The sequence below is a fragment of the Erythrolamprus reginae genome, chromosome 8 (assembly GCF_031021105.1).
Source record: "Erythrolamprus reginae isolate rEryReg1 chromosome 8, rEryReg1.hap1, whole genome shotgun sequence".
Lineage (NCBI taxonomy): Eukaryota > Metazoa > Chordata > Lepidosauria > Squamata > Dipsadidae > Erythrolamprus > Erythrolamprus reginae.
The window spans coordinates 9,707,752-9,726,525 of NC_091957.1; the positions used below are offsets into that span (position 1 = coordinate 9,707,752).

The 18,774-nt window shown below is 41.0% G+C and overlaps 3 protein-coding genes across 4 annotated transcripts in view; 2 read left to right on the forward strand and 1 right to left on the reverse strand.

Annotated features, from left to right (window-relative positions):
* The window catches only part of ST6GALNAC4 (ST6 N-acetylgalactosaminide alpha-2,6-sialyltransferase 4), a 683,294-nt gene that overhangs the window by 235,474 nt on the left and 429,046 nt on the right, over positions 1-18,774 (forward strand). The gene's annotated exons all lie outside the window — the stretch shown is intronic.
* ST6GALNAC6 (ST6 N-acetylgalactosaminide alpha-2,6-sialyltransferase 6) overlaps positions 1-18,774 on the forward strand; it is a 490,277-nt gene that overhangs the window by 20,366 nt on the left and 451,137 nt on the right. The gene's annotated exons all lie outside the window — the stretch shown is intronic.
* Positions 5,371-18,774, reverse strand: part of COL27A1 (collagen type XXVII alpha 1 chain) — a 187,400-nt gene continuing 173,996 nt past the window's right edge. The window contains exons 54-59 of one of the 2 annotated variants that reach the window (XM_070758772.1): positions 18,244-18,270; positions 16,713-16,778; positions 15,021-15,189; positions 13,474-13,583; positions 9,621-9,830; positions 5,371-6,427 (exon numbers count right to left, since the gene is read on the reverse strand). In XM_070758772.1, the coding sequence (XP_070614873.1) occupies positions 6,281-6,427; positions 9,621-9,830; positions 13,474-13,583; positions 15,021-15,189; positions 16,713-16,778; positions 18,244-18,270 (729 nt within the window). In that variant the 3' untranslated portion in view covers positions 5,371-6,280. The remainder of the gene's footprint in view (positions 6,428-9,620; positions 9,831-13,473; positions 13,584-15,020; positions 15,190-16,712; positions 16,779-18,243; positions 18,271-18,774) is intronic. The other variant, XM_070758773.1, reaches the window with a different exon arrangement.

The window sequence follows — 18,774 nt, forward strand, 5'->3', positions numbered from 1 at the left end:
ACACATGGTTTAAATTGAAAATGAAACTTTTGTATTATAAAATAAAATATTTTTTTAAAATAAAAGGAAACAATGACAGAAATTGCATGTACTCCTAGGTAAGGCCCACTGAGATGGATTAAAGGGCCTTGCTCCCAGCTAAGCAGATTTCGGTTTGAAATACGCATTGAAGAAAGAAAGAAAGGGGGAAAGAAACCCACACAAAGCTAAGAAAAGAAGCAGCTGGAGAAATGTCTTGCGGGAACTACAAATATAAATGTGTAATATATATGGCTGGGTTTTTAAGTCGGGCTCTTATTGCCCCCTGGTGAGAGCTACCGGCCACACATTAAAAAAAATAAAATTAAGACCCAGGGATAAAAATCGCTGGAGGGGGAAAACACAAGAAATAAACCTTTTTTTTCAAAATCTCTCCCAAGCAATTTGGCTCCTTCGCTGTTCTTCCTTTGTGCTTCCGTCCCGCTAAATCAAAAGCTCCTTTCATTCCAGAAATAAAACATTTATCAGCTCCCCTCTGATTTTTCAGGACTCTCCGATAGAGCTACTGATTTACTGTTTGGCAACAAAAGTCTTTCAGCCCTATCCTTGGCCCGGCTCTGCCTGTGAAGAGAGATTGATCTTCCGTTCGGTTCAAGGGGTGAAAGAAATGGGTTGCTTTCCGAAGGACCACCAAGGCGTTGGATCTTTCTGAATAGAATAGTGTATAGAACAGAATAGAATAGAATAGAATAGAAAATAATATAATAGAATATATAGAGCAGAGTAGAATAGAATAGAGAGCAGAATAGAATAGAGAGCAGAGTAGAATAGAATAGAGAGCAGAATAGAATAGAATAGAATATATAAAGCAGAATAGAATAGAATATATAGAGCAGAACAGAATAGAATAGAGAGCAGAATAGAATATAGAGTAGAATAGAATAGAGAGCAAAATGGAATAGAATAGAATATAGAGCAGAATAGAAATGAATAGAATAGAATAGAGAGCAGAATAGAATAGGACAGAATAACAGAGTTGGAAGGACCCTTGAGGTCTTCTAGCCCAACCCCCTGCTTTAGCAGGAAATCCTATACCACTTCAGACAAATGTTTATCTAATCTCGTCTTAAAAACTTCCAGTGTTCGAGTATTTACAATTCTGAAAGCTAGTTGTTCTATTGATTAATTGTTCTGTCGGAAAACTTCTTCTGAGTTCTAAGTTGCTTCTTTCCTTGATTAGTTTCCACCCATTGTTTCTTGTCCTGCCTTCAGGTGGTTTGGAGAATAGTTTGACTCCCTCTTCTTTGTGGCAACCCGAGAGATCTTGGAAGGCTACTATCATGTCTCCCCTGGTCCTTCTCTTCATCAAATTAGATATGCCCAATTCCTGCAACCGTTCTTTGCATGTTTTAGCCTCCGGTCCCCTAATCCTCTTTATTGCTCTTCTCTGCACCCTTTCTAGAGTCTCCACATCGTTTTTTCATCGTGGGCGACCAAAACTATATGGTATTCCAAGTGTGATCTTTTCAAGGCATTATGAAGATATTGGTAAGGTCTTCTATGAGGACCTTGGAGGTCTTCTAATTACTCTTCTCTGCTAGAGTCTCAACCAGTGGTGAAATCCATTTTTTTTTTTACTACGAGTTCTGTGGCCATGGCTTAGTTGGCATGGTGTTGTTTGAAGGGCGAACCTTGGTGGACATGGCAGGGGAAGGGTACTGCAGAATCTCCATTCCCTCCTTACTCCATGGAAAGGGTACTGCAAAATCTCTAATTCCTCCCAACTCCTGGGGGAAGGATACTGCAAAATCCACACTCCGTCCCTGCACCCGGAAGAAGGATATTGCAAAATCTCCATTCTCACCCCACTGGTCATCCAGAGGAGGTATTTGCTGGTTCTCCAAACTGTTCAAAATTTCCGCTACCGGTTCTCCAGAACTTGTTAGAACCTGCTGGATTCCACCCCTGCCTATACCATTTCAGACCAATGTCTATCCAATGTCTTCTTAAAACCTTCTAGTGTTGGAGCAGTCACAATTTCTGGAGGCAAGTTGTTCCATGGATTAATTGTTCTAAGTATCAGGAAATGTTTCCTTAGTTCTAAGTTGCTTCTCTCCTCGTTTGGTTTCCACCCATTGCTTCTCGTCCTGCCCTCAGGTGCTTTGGAGAATAGTCTGACTCCCTCTTCTTTGTGGCAACCCCTGAGATACTGGAAGGCTGCTATCATGTCTCCCCTGGTCCTTCTTTTCATTAAACTAGACATTACCCAGTTCCTGCAACCTAGTCAGCCTCCTGCACCATGGCAGTGTGTGTTTTTTTTGTGTGTGTGTTTGTGTATTTGCTCTCCCTGGGCTCCCCCATCATCCAGGTTGTCCCAAAGGTTGTTTTTTTCAAGAGGCAACTGGATCCATTTTTTTTCTTTGAAGACATTTCGCTTTTCCTCTAAGAAGCTTCTTCAACTCATGTGAGAAACTTCTACCAGGTTTCTTGGATGAGAAGCAAAACGTCTTCAAAGAACCCCCCCCCCCCCCAGAAAGTCCAGTTGTCTCTTGAAACAAAAAAGGACCAATGGTGAGACTTGGATTTGACACAGAAAATCCTTGGGAGCTTTGGAAGCAAGAAAGGATAAAGTTCAGTTTACATTTTTTTTTTTTGTTCAATGAGACAGGAACAGGAGACGGTTTTTATTTTATTTCCCCCTTCCCAAAGAAACCACAATTCTCGGTTTATTTCTCTTTTCTTACAAACCCCCCCCCCCCCCCGGGAAAAGTCAACAAGCAATGGCCAGAGTGACCTCGCTTCCATCATTAGGACATTCTTTATATAGAAAGAAAGAAACAGTTACCATACTATTAAACCTCCTGAATTATTTTTCTTTTTCCCTTTTGAGTTCCAAATTTACAGATACAAGGTCTAGCTTCCTACGGAACACAACACAACCAAAACAGTGAAACGGAGACAAGAACAACGACAAACAAACAAAACAAAATCCAAAACAAACGGAAGGCGGACGACTCTGAAATACCTCTGCTCTCAGTCCAGTCTTTCTTTTATCGTATGGACCAGCGGTGAAAACTACTTAATTTCCTTACCGGTTCAGAAGCGTGCGATTTGCTCGCGCACGGGCCTCCGTCATGTGAACTTTTTCACCCTGTGTGCATGGGCAAGCGGCTTTGCACACAGAGGGTTAAAAAATGGCGGCATCCAGGCGTGTGGGTGGAGCTTTGCAATGCCGCCATTACTGGTTCTCCAATCGCTTCTACTGGTTCGCCCGAACCAGGCTGAACCGGTAGCATTTTTACCCCTGGTATAGACAGCCCCAAAACCAATGCTGAAATGGGCTCCCTTATTTATACGAGGGTCACCCAGAAAGCAATGCACCACATTTTTTTTCTCAGCCTACAGTAATGGTACGAATACAAAACTTTAGATACACATTACTTGAATTGTCTGGCGTGCATGTGTAAATTTTGGGTTTCTTCAGACAGATAACGTAGCTGCAGCAGTGTTTCGAAATGGCGTCGGTAAGTGATGTATGTTACAAGCAGCGTGTGGTCATTGAATTTCTCATTGCAGAGAAAGAAACTGTAGGGAACACTCACAAACGTTTGTGTACAGTTTATGGAGAATCTGCAGTCGACAGAAGTACGGTTAGTCGCTGGGCACTAATGGGTGAGGCCATGATAGTGCAGAAATGGCTTCTGGACCAGAACAAGGAGTGATACCGACAGGACATACACGCCCTTGTGTCTCGCTGGAGGAAGGCCATAGAACGGAGTGGAGATTACGTGGAGAAAAATAGGGGGTGTAGAAGAAACATCATTCTTACTTGTGTGTAAGTTTCATTGTGTTCAATAAATAACTGTTGAAGAAAAAAATGTGCATAGCTTTCGGGGCGATCCTCGTCAAAAAGCTACGATGCATCAGTTTACTTTCAAAAATAACTTCCTGCCCTCAGGGTCACCTCGCAGCCTGGATTTAAGAAGCTGGAATTTAACACATACATTCTCCAAAATATACAAGTTTTTTTTCTTCTTTTGAATTCTAATAGCCTCCGTTCCTTAAACTTGGCACACACATACAGGTATATATTTATATATATATATATTTATATAAGTATATATATTAGCTAAAACGCTTTGCACATGTACTTTTTCACCCTCTGTGCATGCCTAGAATGCTTTGCGCATGTGCAGAGTGTTAAAAACAAGAAAATGGTGACTTCCGGGCAGGTGGGTGGAGTCTCGCGCTACCACAGTTACCGGTTCATCCAATCACCGGCCACCGCTGCTACTGGTATGACTGAACCAGTAGCCATTCCCCCCTGCTTCCCACCCGCCCTGTTGCTATATTGTGTGATTCCACAGACAAAAAAAAAATCTGGAGAATATTTAATGCACTTTTAAATTAACTCGGTATATTCCTGTACCGATAAGAAAAACGTGCCCTGTGTTTTGCAGGTTTTTCTTTACCCAAACAGAGGAGAAGGCTATTAAAAGACACTGTAGCACCTCTGAGGAGTTTTAAATAGTTTTACTCATATATATATATATATTCTGTTTCCTCCAAAATAAGACCTCCCCTGATAACACCGGTCAATGCAAAAAATTCATCAGCAAAAGGTAATATGTCTGTTTTATGGAGTTTGATGTGCTGATTCCAAAAATATGCTTAGTTTTGCCCTATCACACAAAGTTTCTGTTATAGAAGCATTTTTGTTATGATGTTATTTCTACATTTTCAATGTATGTGATCATTACTGTTTTCTTAATGTCACCAGTATATTTTCTAGACCTTATAATAATGAGGCTCCTCTGTGGAAACTATACCTGCCACAGAAAAACTATATACAGAAATCAGAACCAAAAATGATTCAGAAAAGTACAAGGTCAACTGGGATGATTACAAAAAAAATATTTTTTGAGTGTATGGCAATAAGGCCAAGCACTTTTTTCAGGGTTCAAAAAATATACAAGACAGGGTCTTATTCTCAGGAAAACACAGTATATATATATATATATACATGAATATGTATATATATGTATATATAATTACAACTTCTTTAAAAAATAAAAGAGCACCAAGTATTTTCATAGTGAGAGGTAGAATCAAATTGAAAAGGCTTGTCCCTCTCTTTCTCTCTCTCTCTTGTTTCCTCTCTTTCAATTTTCTCCTTCTACAATGTAGCACCAAAGGTTGTTCACCCCTTTCCACTTGGGGCGGGGAGAGAGATACCTCCCCTTACCACCCCGTGTCGAAGGGCTGTTTTGTTTTTTTGTTTTCCAAAAGGGAGAAATATCTTGCTGGCTTTTATTTAGATTTTTTCCCCCCTTTTGGCCTTAAATAATATATATCTCTATATCTCTATATATTTCCTCTCTCTTTTTCTCTTCTCTGTTTAATATTGCACATCAAAAATCCTTCCTGTTCCAGAACAGTCAGAAGATTTAAAAAATAACAATCTCATTGTAATAAGATGGCAACGTTGATTTTTTTTTCCCCAAGTCACTTTCTTGTCTTGTCCAGCAAAACCTTTGTTGGTTTTTTTTTTAAAAAGGGACCTGGGTTACGGAATGTTATGCTTGGTTGGTAACCCAAAAAACTGCACAAAAGTTTTGGGTTTTCTACAAGCAACTTTTTCCCCCTTCTCCTTTGGCTGAAGAAGAGGGGGGAATGAGTCCATCCGTGGGTGAAGAATGTCCAGTGATGGGATTCAAATAATTTAACAATCGGTTCTCTGCCCCAATGACCAGCTGGGTAGGCGTGGCTCGGTGGTCATGTGACCGTGTGGGCGCGGCCAACTCAACATCACTCACATCGATGGGCGTTCCCATCTTTCCGTGGTTACGATGTCATAAGGGTTAGCCGGAGAGGCGGTTTCTGTAAACAGGGCAATAAAGATTATTCTAGAAACGACTCCAAGATTGATGGTTTCCTTCCCTGCCTATAAAGAAGAGGGGGGAAACCAAAACAAGATTTCTTCCAACAACCGGTCTCCGAACTGATTAGAAAGTTAACAATCGCTTCTCCTCCGATAGGTGTAGGCTGCTTGAATGCCATCACTGTCTACTTCAACTGGCCATCTTGGAAGTTGCTTCAGGCCCCTGGGGTTCTTCTGAACCTTTTCTCCCCACGCCAAAATTGATGGATCTGCAATGTCTTCTCATTGGACACGGTCCCAGTGCCGAAGCTCCAAATCTCGGGGCTTTACAAAGGTCCAAGTGACCAAATGACCAGGCCGAAGATGCAGCCTCACTTCTGAAAGAAGCCGATGGGTGGAGCACGCCAAGAAAGTTGACTTCTAGAGGAAACACACTGGCCCAACCTCAAGGAAATATTCCTTCCCCGGTTTGCTTGGTGGAAGGTTATAAATGCCCACAATTGGCAGCCGTTGGATATCATACGTCCGAAAGGTAAAGAGGGTGTGATGCCATTGGCCGTCTTGAACCTGATTGAAGAAGAAAAGTCATGGTTACGCAACGTGTGGATGGAGATAGGAGGACCTTTGCATCCATCCATGCATCCATCCATGCATCAATCTATCCATGCATCAATCTATCCATGCATCCGTTCATCCATGCCTCCACCCTGTCAGAGTAATGATTTAATGCTGACCATCTGCTGTAAGGTTGTAAAGATAATGCAACTACACTGCTCAAAAAAATAAAGGGAACACTCAAAGAACACATCCTAAAGTCTTCAGAGAAGGGTGGCATATAATAATAATAATAATAATAATAATAATAATAATAATAATATTCATTAAATTTGTATGCCGCCCCTCTCCGTAGACTCGGGGCGGCTCACAACAATAGTGGCAAAACAATGTAATACAAATCTAATAATTTAAACTAAAAACTCATAATTTAAAAACATGCACACAACACACCATACATAAACAATATAGCCCTGAGGAAGTTATTTCAGTTTCCCCATGCCTGACGGCAGAGGTGGGTTTCAAGGAGTTTACGAAAGGCAAGGAGGGTGGGGGCAATTCTAATCTCAGGGGGGAGCTGGTTCCAGAGGGTCGGGGCCACCACAGAGAAGGCTCTTCCCCTGGGACCCGCCAGACGACATTGTTTAGTCGACGGGACCCAGAGAAGACCAACTCTGTGGGACCTAATCAGCCGCTGGGATTCGTGCGGCAGAAGGCGGTCCCGGAGATATTCTGGTCCGATGCCATGAAGGACTTTATAGGTCAAAACCAACACTTTGAATTGTGACCAGAAATTTATTGGCAATTATTATTATTATTATTATTATTATTAAATCAAACTTCTGTGAAATCAAACTGTCCACTGAGGAGGCAATGCTGATTGACAACCAATTTCACCTGCTGTTGTGCACATTCAACTTCGTACAGAACAAAGTATTCAATGAGAATATTTCATTCATTCAGATCTAGGATGTGTTCTTGGAATGTTCCCTTTATTTTTTTGAGCAGTAAATAAGGCTGATGCAATGAAGATGAATCAGCATTGCTATTGCCAGTTTTAGACAATGGTGGGGTCCTCAAAGGTTTTTACCCCTTTAAGAGGTGATTATATATAGCAGCCAGTGGAGGGCAGATTCTCTCTCCTTGTGTCAGGTATACATTGTTCTGTTCTCCCTATAACAGTTAAGAAGATAGATTGCTTGTTAGGTATTTGCTTACCATGTATATGTATGTATATATCTTGTATATAAACCATTGTTAATGTCTAAAGCTCTGTATGCTGTGTTTTGCTCCTGGGTTGTCACCTAATAGTAGTCCTTCTGCAAACACTCTGACACATCCATCCATCAATCCATCCATCCATCCATGCATCTGTCCATCCATCCATCCAGATTCACTTTTAGAGCTCAGCAGCATGCAGTTCATACAAACTACCAGCAGGGGGCACTTTTGTTTTTGTTTTGCTTTAAAAAGTATCCTCTCCAACAATGTTGGACCACAGATTGACACCTAAAGCCTTGTGGTTGTCTATGGAGATTCTCAGCTAATCAGGTCTTGCTTGTCCCAAAGGTGCTTCTCTGGTTTTGTTTTGTTTTCTTTGAAAACATTTCACTTCTCTTCCAAAAAGCTTCTTCGGAGAGGGGCGGCATACAAATCTAATAAATTATTATTATTATTATTATTATTATTATTATTATTATTATTATTATTATTCTGAAAAACTGAAGAAGCTGCTTGGATGAGAAGCAAAATGTTTTCAAAGAAAAACAAAACAATAAAGTCCAATTGGCTTTTGAGAAAGCACCTTTGGGAGAGGAGGAGAGGAAGAGGAGGAAGAAGGAGGAGGAGGAGAAGGAGAAGAACTTGACTTTAGGTCGAGCACCTTGATTGACTACAAAGAAAAAGGTGGAGGAGTAAGATTATGGAATGTGCAGAATTAGATATGATGACGAGGCGGCTGAATAATCAAGAGGAAACAGAATTCTATAAAACTTGGCAAAAGATTTACTGTTGGTGGAACAAAAGAAATGTTTAATGATGTTGAAGTACAGACTTTACTAGTTAAATGTATTAGATATAGAATAGATTAGATAAAGAAATATAGAGATGTTCACTTTTCTGTATTGATCTTAATAATAATTAATCTTTTTTTTCTGTATTAAGATGACTTCAATATTGAGCGGAGCAATTGTAGCTCTTTTCTATGTTATGTGTTATGTTTTGTCTACTTTATGTTTGTTTGTTTTGTGATATCTTATTATTTTGAAAAACAATAAAAATATTTTTTTTAAAAAGAAAAAAGAAAGGGGAAGGAGGAGAAGGAGAAAAAGGAGAAGGAGAAAAAGCTCCGACTGGATGGATAAATGATAAAACATATCAGGAAAGACTTCATGAACTCCACCTGTCTAGTCTGGAGGACAGAAGGAAAAGGGGGGACATGATTGAAACATTTAAATAAGTTAAAGGGTTAAATAAGGTTCAGGAGGGAAGTGTTTTTAATAGGAAAGTGAACACAAGAACAAGGGGGCACAATCTGAGGTTAGTTGGGGGAAAGATTTATTTTTATTTATTTATTTATTCATTCATTTGTCCAATACACAAATACATAGGAAGAAAAATAGACATGTAGTAGTATATATAAGGGTAAAGTGAACTTAGAGGAGAGGATATATGAAAGAAAGAAAATATATATGATAAGTGAGAGAAAGGAAAGACAATTGGACAGGGGACGAAAGGCACACCAGCGCAATTATGTATGCCCCTTACTGGCCTCTTAGGAACCTGGAGAGGTCAATCGTGGAGAGTCTAAGGGAGAAATGTTGGGGGTTAGGGGTTGACACAATTGAATCCGGTAATGAGTTCCATGCTTCGATAACTCGATTGTTGAAATCATATTTTTTACAGTCAAGTTTAGAGATCAGAAGTGACGTGAGAAAATATTATTTTACCAAAAGAGTAGTAGATGCTTGGAACAAACTTTCAACAGACGTGGTTGGTAAATCCATAGTAACTGAATTTAAACATGCCTGGGATAAACATAGACCCATTCTGAGATAAAATACAGGAAATAGTATAAGATGGACCAGGAGGTCTTTTTCTGCCGTCAATTTTCTATGGTTCTATGAAACCACGGTACCTTCTTCTCCATGTGGTGGTAAGCACACAACCATCTGATTGTTTTTTCCCCCTGGGAGAATTTCCATACCTTACAATGGTTCACCACAACTTCCGGCATGAGCTGCCCTCCCTGTTCGAAGAGCTGCCCATTCCAGGCCTTGAAACTGACGGAGGCCCCTTCTGATGGTCCTTCTGGCCAAACTGGCACGTTCAAGCAATGGATGGTGATGTTCTGAACAACCTCATCGCTCAAGAGATGAAGGAAATTCATTTGTACCCTTCCGATATCGAAGTCCAGCTGGAGAAGTGGAAGTGCACAAGATAAAGATTGGACTCAACAACTGGACTCACACGTAAATATTGGATACAACACTGGATTCAGAAGATCTTGAGAAAGATTATTGAATGAAAAGCGGAGATATACCTTCTGGGTATTTTACCAGATAATTTTAACAAAGAAGAAACATATTCAATTATACATATAGTAAGACTCAGTCTTCCATCCTTCAAAGGGGGGAGGCATAAGTGCACCTTTGTGCCTACCGTTCCTGTCCTAATGTCTTTTTTATCTTTTCTATCTCTACTTTATACTTATACAGTGGTACCTCATCTTACGAACGCCTCTTCTAACGAACTTTTCAAGATACGAACCTGGTGTTTAAGATTTTTTTGCCTCTTCTTCCAAACTATTTTCACCTTATGAACCCAAGCCGCTGCTGCTGGGATGAAGGGGTTTCTTCCCCCCCCCTTTTTTTGAAGAAAGAAAAGGGAGGGGCGGCTTGGAGGGGGAAAAGACTGCATTTAAATAACTAGGAGAACAGCGTGTTTGCAAGCACTGAAACGGTGTCCTTTGAAGAAAGAAAAGGGAGGGGCGGCTTGGAGGGGGAAAAGACTGCATTTAAATAACTAGGAGAACAGCGTGTTTGCAAGCACTGAAACGGTGTCCTTTGAAGAAAGAAAAGGGAGGGGCGGCTTGGAGGGGGAAAAGACTGCATTTAAATAACTAGGAGAACAGCGTGTTTGCAAGCACTGAAACGGTGTCCTTTGAAGAAAGAAAAGGGAGGGGCGGCTTGGAGGGGGAAAAGACTGCATTTAAATAACTAGGAGAACAGCGTGTTTGCAAGCACTGAAACGGTGTCCTTTGAAGAAAGAAAAGGGAGGGGCAGCTTGGAGGAGGAAAGATTTTGCAGAGAACAACGTGCTTGCAAAGGCACTGAAACGGTGTCTTTTGAAGAAAGAAAAGGGAGGGGCGGCTTGGAGGAGGAAAGATTTTGCAGAGAACTACGTGCTTGCAGAGGCACTGAAACGGTGTCTTTTGAAGAAAGAAAAGGGAGGGGCAGCTTGGAGGAGGAAAGATTTTGCAGAGAACAACGTGCTTGCAAAGGCACTGAAACGGTGTCTTTTGAAGAAAGAAAAGGGAGGGGCGGCTTGGAGGAGGAAAGATTTTGCAGAGAACTACGTGCTTGCAGAGGCACTGAAACGGTGTCTTTTGAAGAAAGAAAAGGGAGGGGCGCCCCCCTTGCCTTTCTTCCTTCCCACTCACCCTTTAGCCTAGCCTTGCTTCTTCCACCCGCCCCCTTTAGCTGCTCCTCCCTGCCCTCTGTTCGCCTCCCTTCTAAAGTTTGGGATTTTCCTTGAAGGATTTGCACGCATTATTTGCTTTTACATTGATTCCTATGGGAAACATTGTTTCATCTTACAAACTTTTCACCTTATGAACCTCCTCCTGGAACCAATTAAGTTCGTATCATGTGGTACCACTGTATTATGTTAAACATACTACAATACAATACTATATTTGTATGACAAATAAAATAAATTAAATAAATAAAAGTTGGTCAAACGAGGACCCAGATTGTTGGGGGCAATAGGCTGACTCTGCAAACCACTTAGAGAGGGCTGTGAAGGACTGTGGAGGAATGTATAAGCAGTCTATTGCTATTGCTATGGACAGATCAGCATGGATTTCAACTAAAAGTCATACTTCCCACGGACAAAATAACTTCCTGCAGCCAGCCTTGCTAATGTCTCTATTTCTATGAATGAGTCTGGCTGCTTTAACTACAAGACCCATTCACAAAACCAGAGGGATTTACTTTCTGCTCGGAATGGGTGATCACATGGCTGAAATATATTTTTTTTAATAATATAATTTTATTGATTTTTTTGAAAATTTTACAGAAAACAAAACAAAAAGCATAAAGTGTACCATCACCAAACAGAAAAAAAAATCCCTTCACCAGGGAAGATTCAATTTTGTATCCTTCATTTGCTTTGTCTCTGGGTTACCTTGTTCATTCTTTACAGAGTGATTGAATTTTATTTCTTACATTTGCATCGCTTACTGATGTTGTTAATATATAATTTTTAACCTTCTCCCACCGCCTCATTGTTGCTGCTAATTTCTCTTCATTATAATTATGTAGTCTAATTTCCATAATTTCATAGTGAATGTGATCCACCATGTATTTGCCCCAATTTTTTATATGGCTGAAATTTTGGACAATAACATGCGCCAGCAGAATCTCAGATTCTCAACCCTGATTTTATTTAGGAATAAAGAAGGAGGAGGAGGAGGTGGGGAGGGAGGAGGAGGAGGAGAGGAAGAGGAGGAGGAACGAAGAAGAGGAAGAGGAGGAGGAAGAGGAGGAAGAGGAGGAGGAGGAGGAGGAGAGGAAGAAGACGAGGAAGAGGAGGAAGAGGAGGAGGAGAGGAGGAGGAGGAGGAACAAAGAAGAGGAAGAGGAGGAGGAAGAGGAGGAGGAGGAAGAGGAGGAGGAAGAGGAGGAGGAGGAAGAGGAGGAGGAGGAGAGGAAGAAGACGAGGAAGAGGAGGAAGAGGAGGAGGAGAGGAGGAGGAGGAGGAGGAGAGGAAGAAGAGGAAGAGGAGGAGAAGGAGAAGGAGGAGAAGAAGAAGAAGAAGAAGAAGAAGAAGAAGAAGGTGGAAGTGGTGGAGGAGGATGAGGAGAAAGAGAAGAGGATGAGGAAGAAGAAGAGGAAGGAGGAGGAGGAGGTGAATACTCTGCTTATTCACAAATCGTTTTGCTCCAGGCTACATATTGCCTGAAAATCTTGAGAAGAATTTCCAACTGAGCCAAAATACCACTTCTTTTTTTGAAAAAAATGTCACTAGCCAGTTATTCTTTTCCAGGTTCAGCTTAAGACTAGAGCTTCTGATTTCTAAACAATTGGAACGTGGTACCTACAATGAGGATAAACAACGTGTCAGCAACGTGGGCACGGAAGCCCATGCCAGGCTCCCTAGCTGCCTGTTTTTAATTTAATTTTATTTTTTGCAAAGGTTTTATTGGAATTGAAAAAAAAAAGCATTAAATGGGGAACGGTGCAGCCAAGCCCCAGATACATTGTCTGCCTTTCCAAGAACGTAGAACCACAGGCATTTCAAGAAAATAAAAATGTCCTTGTTTTTAAGAGTTATTTGATGGGTTGAACGGGTCCAAAGACGGGCTACAAAAATGGTGGAAAGTCTTAAGCATAAAACTGATCAGGAAAGACTTCATTAACGCCATTTGCATAGTCTGGAGGACCGAAAGGAAAGGGGGGACATGATCGAAACATTTAAATATGTCAAATAACGTTCAGGAGGGAAGTGTTTCTAATAGGAAAGTGAACACAAGAACAAGGGGGCACAATCTGAGGTCAGTTGGGGGAAAGAGCAGAAGCCATATGAGAAAATATTATTTTACTGAAAGAGTAGTAGATGCTTGGAACAAACTTCCAGCAGACGTGGTTGGTAAATCCACAGGAACTGAATTTAAACATGCCTGGGATAAACATAGATCCATCCTAAGATAAAATACAGGAAATAGTATAAGGGCAGACTAGATGGACCATGAGGTCTTTTTCTGCCGTCAATATTCTATGGGTTGCATGGGAAATGTCATGTGGCTTTATTTAGAAACCGTGTGTGCCTTTAATGTACCTTTGATGTTGTGATGGAGTTGAGGCAGGTTTGACCTCCATGGGTGAAGTTGCAGCTGACCTGAATGCTATCTGAAGAACAGCCAAGATTTGGGTCAATCCAGTACACACCTGAAGACAATGAGAGAGAAAATAAAAATAAAAGATAGGCAGGATAGACATTTCTATTTACGATGTTCAAATCATACACAAGTGACTCACTAGAAAAAGTGAGTGGTACAGCGGTACCTCTACTTACGAACTTAATTCGTTCCGTGACCAGGTTCTTAAGTAGAAAAAATTGTAAGCAGAAGCCATTTTTCCCATAGGAATCAATGTAAAAGCAAATAATGTGTGCAACTGGGGAAACCACAGAGAGGGTGGAGGCCCTGTTTCCTCCCAGAAGATTCCTAGAGAGGCCTCATTGAGTCTTCTCCCCGCCTTTTCTGGCCCTGTTTCCTCCCAGGAGATTCCTAGAGAGGCCCCACGGAGGCTTCTCCCCGCGTTTTCCGGTTACAGTTTTGGAGGCTTGGGTTTGTAAGTAGAAAATGGTTCTTGAGAAGAAGCAAAACAATGTTGAACACCCAGTTCTTATCTAGAAAAGTTCGTAAGTAGAGGCGTTCTTAGGTAGAGGTACCACTATATTAACAATGGAATAAAACTTCAGCTTTAAGAATTGAAATTCTTAAACACGAAAAATACAAACAATATACATATTATTCAAATCCACACCAGAATTGGTCACGTATAGACATGGTTTGGGCAACACCGCAGATAAACAATGAAATTGTAAAAATTGAAATAGAAGCAAACACTTGGGCAGACCACAACCCAATATCATTAATTTGGAGAAAGGGAAATAATAAAAAACAAATAAAATGGATTACGGACAGGAAAATAATAAAGGAAAAGCAGTACACTGAAATGCTAGAGAAAGAATTACAGATATTTTTTGAAATAAATAAAACAGACGAAATTTCACCACAAACACTTTGGGACACGACAAAAGCTTACATCAGAGGTTTAACCACATCATATATGGCAATGAAACATAAACAAAAAAAAAGATTAAACAGGAAAAATTAGAACAAGAATTAAAACAAATAGAAACAGAGCTACAATTAAATCCAAAAAGTAAAGAAATTAAGGAGAAAAAAGATCAAATTAGACATGCAATTAATTTGATACATCAGGAAGAAGCAGAAGAAAAGATTAGAACAGCCAAACAGGTCTATTTCGACCAAGCAAATAAAACAGGAAGCTGGCTAGCACATAAACTAAGAAAACAAAAAGAAAAAAAAAAGAATTGAAATTCTTCCTACATAAATCAATGACCACAAAAATACCAGTAATCAACAGAAATGTAAAAAGTCTATAAAGGCTGTGAGATATGATAGTCAAGAAACTTGTCTGGAACTTGACATTGCACCCTTATGAACCCACCTCTGATCTGGACCCAATTGATGCAAATCTAGACACCCCATGAAACCCTCCTCCTCTTTAATGGCATCACTGATGTAGATTTTGGAGGATATCTATCTATCCGCTGTGGAGCAGACAAAAGCTTACCATCCTGTAACTTTTGTTCACAGTTCATGAGGTCTTTGCAAATACGGGTAGGGTTTTCCTTCGTCCCCATGGGTCTCTTGATGCTCTGGATGAGGACACTGAGGTAGTGCAGGGTCTTAAAGATCTCTCCTCCTTGATCCATCATTGGAAGATCCGCCTGTTCATAGCTCTGCCAGGAAAGAGAGAAGACCCCGATTGATACTTTGCAGTGGCCAATTCTCTCCCGCCCACTTGGCATTTCAGAGAGTCATCTTTAAAGATCTGCAAAGTTCTCAAAGGTTAACTCAAGTAATGAGTTCTAAAACCCGTTGCTACCGGTTCATGCACAGGTGAACATAAGAACCTAAGAAGAGCCATGCTGAATCAGGCCAAAGGCCATTGAGTCCAGCATTTTGTGTCACACAGTGGCCCACCAATTGTCCATGGGGATCTTGAGCAGAAAGAGAAGGCAAAGCCCTCCCTTTCCATTTACCCCCAACAAATGATACTCAAGGGAATCCTGTCTGCCTCAACCAACATAGAGGTGGCACTTGGACATCCGTTTCAATAACCAACGATACACTTGGCATCCATGAATCTGTCTAATCCTGCCTTGAAGCTATCCAGGCTGACAACTGTCACGACCTCTTCTGGAAGTGAATTCAATAAACCAAGGACCCTCTGGGTGAAGAAATATTTCCCTTTATTTGTCCTCACTTTCTTAGCTATGAGCTTTAGGGAGGGCCCCCTCGTCCTAGTATTGTGTGATTGAGAAAATAATTTTTCTCTATCCACCTTTTCTATCCCATGCATGATTGTATACACTTCGATCAAGTCACCCCTTAAACACCATCTTTCAAGACTGAAGAGACCAAGGCGTTGCAACCTGGTTTCATAAGGGAGGGGCTCCATTTCCTGGATCATTCTTGTTGCCCTTTTTTGCACCTTTTCCAGTTCCATTATATCCTTCTTGAGGTACGGTGACCAGAAAGAGTGGGTGTTGTGAGTATTCTCTGTCAGCCTCAGGAAGTATCAGGTTCGGTGGAGGACGAAGAGACAGAAGCTTTAATGTACCCTGATTTAAGAGAGTTGTCGGAGAGCAGTGGAGATGAGGGCATAGGTGAAAATGAGGTAGACGTTAGCATGGAAAGCAGTTCATCTTCAGAGAGTGGGCAGGGGGGTTGAACACGAGATTTAGGAGATTTACAAAAAGAAGGGAGGAGATGTTTGGGAAAAAGTTTTGAATCTGCAAGTTTAGAATTGGGTAAATCAACCAATACGTCATATCCTGAAATGTATCGGAAATGAAGCTGCTTTCGGTCAAACTGCGTGTTAGAATATGGCCGCATTCCTCGCCTCCGAGAAGTAAGCTTTTGATGTATTGTGATAAACTGTGCAAATTCAGATTTAATATGACTCAGAGATAAGACACTAGCAAGGAAGCTATCCTCTGTTCATTAGAAAGGATTTATAGCTTTATAAACTCAGCTCATGAGATTTGGAATGTGCCTTTGCATAGCATTACAACCATGATAATCTTCCCAGTGTAAGAAGAGAAAGAAAGATTGACTAGTTTTGAAAACCGAAGCCTTGAAAAGAGAGTTTTTGGAGTTGCTTCAGCTTAACCTGAACAGTGGGTGGGTGGAGTCTCCCGCAGCCACCGCTACCAGTTCCAAAACTGGGCCAAATGGGAAGCAACCCACAGCTTCTTACCTCTGACCGGAAGACAGCGCTGGCCGTCAACATGGAGTGGAAAGCTGCATCAAAGTCATCTTGTCCCTGGATTAGAGGAGAAAAGACAGATCATATTTTTTTTCAAAGTACAAGACGTACTTTAGTTTGGGGGGAGAAAAATAGGGGGGAAAAATACACTGCTCAAAAAAATAAAGGGGACACTTAAACAACACAATATAACTCCAAGTAAATCAAACTTCTGTGAAATCAAACCCTCCACTTAGGAAGCAGCACTGATTGACAATCCATGTCACCTGCTGTTGTGCACATTCCACTTTGTACAGAATAAAGTATTCAATGAGAATATTTCATTCATTCAGATCTAGGTTGTGTTCTTTGAGTGCTCCCTTTATTATTATTATTATTATTATTATTATTATTATTATTATTATTATTATTATTATTATTATTATTTTGAGCAGTATATATGATGTCCACAAGGTATTCATCTGGCTAGTCTTTATTCTGGTCAGCTTCAGCACATTAATCTGTTGGTTTTGAACCCATGGGCTTGTTTTTACCCCCTGGTTGGGGATAAAAAACAGTTTTAAAAATATTTCACTTCTTTCTCTTTTCAGAGAGAAACAATGAGAAAATCAGGCAAAGGTATGATCGCTTTGCTAGCAAAGCACAGAAGATAGCTTCACTTGTTAGCATCTAGTTAGGGCTGAAAAAAGGCTCAGATAATTGTCGGAGGAAGCAGCAATGAAAGAAGCAGGCAAAGGGAAGATCACTTAGCTAGCAAAGCACAGAAGATCCCTTCACTCGTTAGCATCTAGTTAGGGCTTAGACAAAGGTGAAAGATCGCTTGCTAGCAAAGCACGGAAGATCGCTTTACTGTTAGCATCTCCTTAGGGCTGAAACAAGGCTCAGCAGACTGTCGGAGGGAGCAGCAATGAAAGAAGCAGGCAAAAGGAGGATCGCTTTGCTAGCAAAGCTCAGAAGATCGCTTCACTCCTTAGCACCTAGTTAGGTCTGAAAAAAAGGTGGAAGATTGCTTGCTAGCAAAGCACGGAAGATCGTTTCACTGTTAGCATCTCCTTAGGGCTGAAAAAAGGCTCAGTTGATTGTCGGAGGGAGAAGCAATGAAAGAAGCAGGCAAAGGGAAGATCAATTTGGTAGCAAAGCACAGAAGATCACAGCAGCACCTCGTTAAGGGTGAAAAAAAAGCTTAAGAAAAGCTACATTCAGAATATAAGATACACCCAAATTTTCAGCCTCTTGTAGGAGGGAAACGGGGGCATCTTATACTTTGAAAAATACGGTAGTCATGGTAGACTTGAAGGAGAAAGTCAATGCAGATAGAATAGTGCACTGTCAGGATTAATGATGAAATGTCTAAGGGGAGATTGTGATGTTTAAATGAAGTAAGAACCAGCATGGTCTCCTCTAACCCAATCTCCCAAAGGTTTCCTGGGTTCATTTGGGGTGGGTGGGGAGGTAGGTGTATTGCAACAAATGTCCCAGACTTGTAGAGTTTAAAAGGCCAGTGAGGATTCAGAAAACTTACAAAGGCAGCAAGAATTCCTGGTGGACCCTATAAAAGATAAGGAGACAAAGTATGAAGCATTTAAATCAAGATAAAATTATTGGCCGTAGAGGACTAGCTGGAGCATGGAGAGGTCAAGTTGGGAAGCTGTCTGTCCAATACTTTAGGTTGCATAGAAGGAACGTGAACTGTGGTGGCGCAGTGGTTAGAGTGCAGTATTGCAGGCTGCTTCTGGCGGCTGGCAGCAGTTTGGTAGATTGAATCTCACCAGGCTCAAGGTTAACTCGGCCTTCCATCCTTCCAAGGTGGGTAAAATGAGGACCCAGATTGTTGGGGTAACATATGCTGACTCTGTAAACTGCTTAGAGTGGGCTGTAAAAGCACTGTGAAGCGGTATATAAGTCTTCCTTCCTTCCTTCCTTCCTTCCTTCCTTCCTTCCTTCCTTCCTTCCTTCCCAGTAGTTAGAATCCAGGACTGCAGACTTACACTGCACACTGCCAGCAGTTCAATCCTGACCAGTTTGAGGTTAACTCAGCCTTCCATCCTTCTGA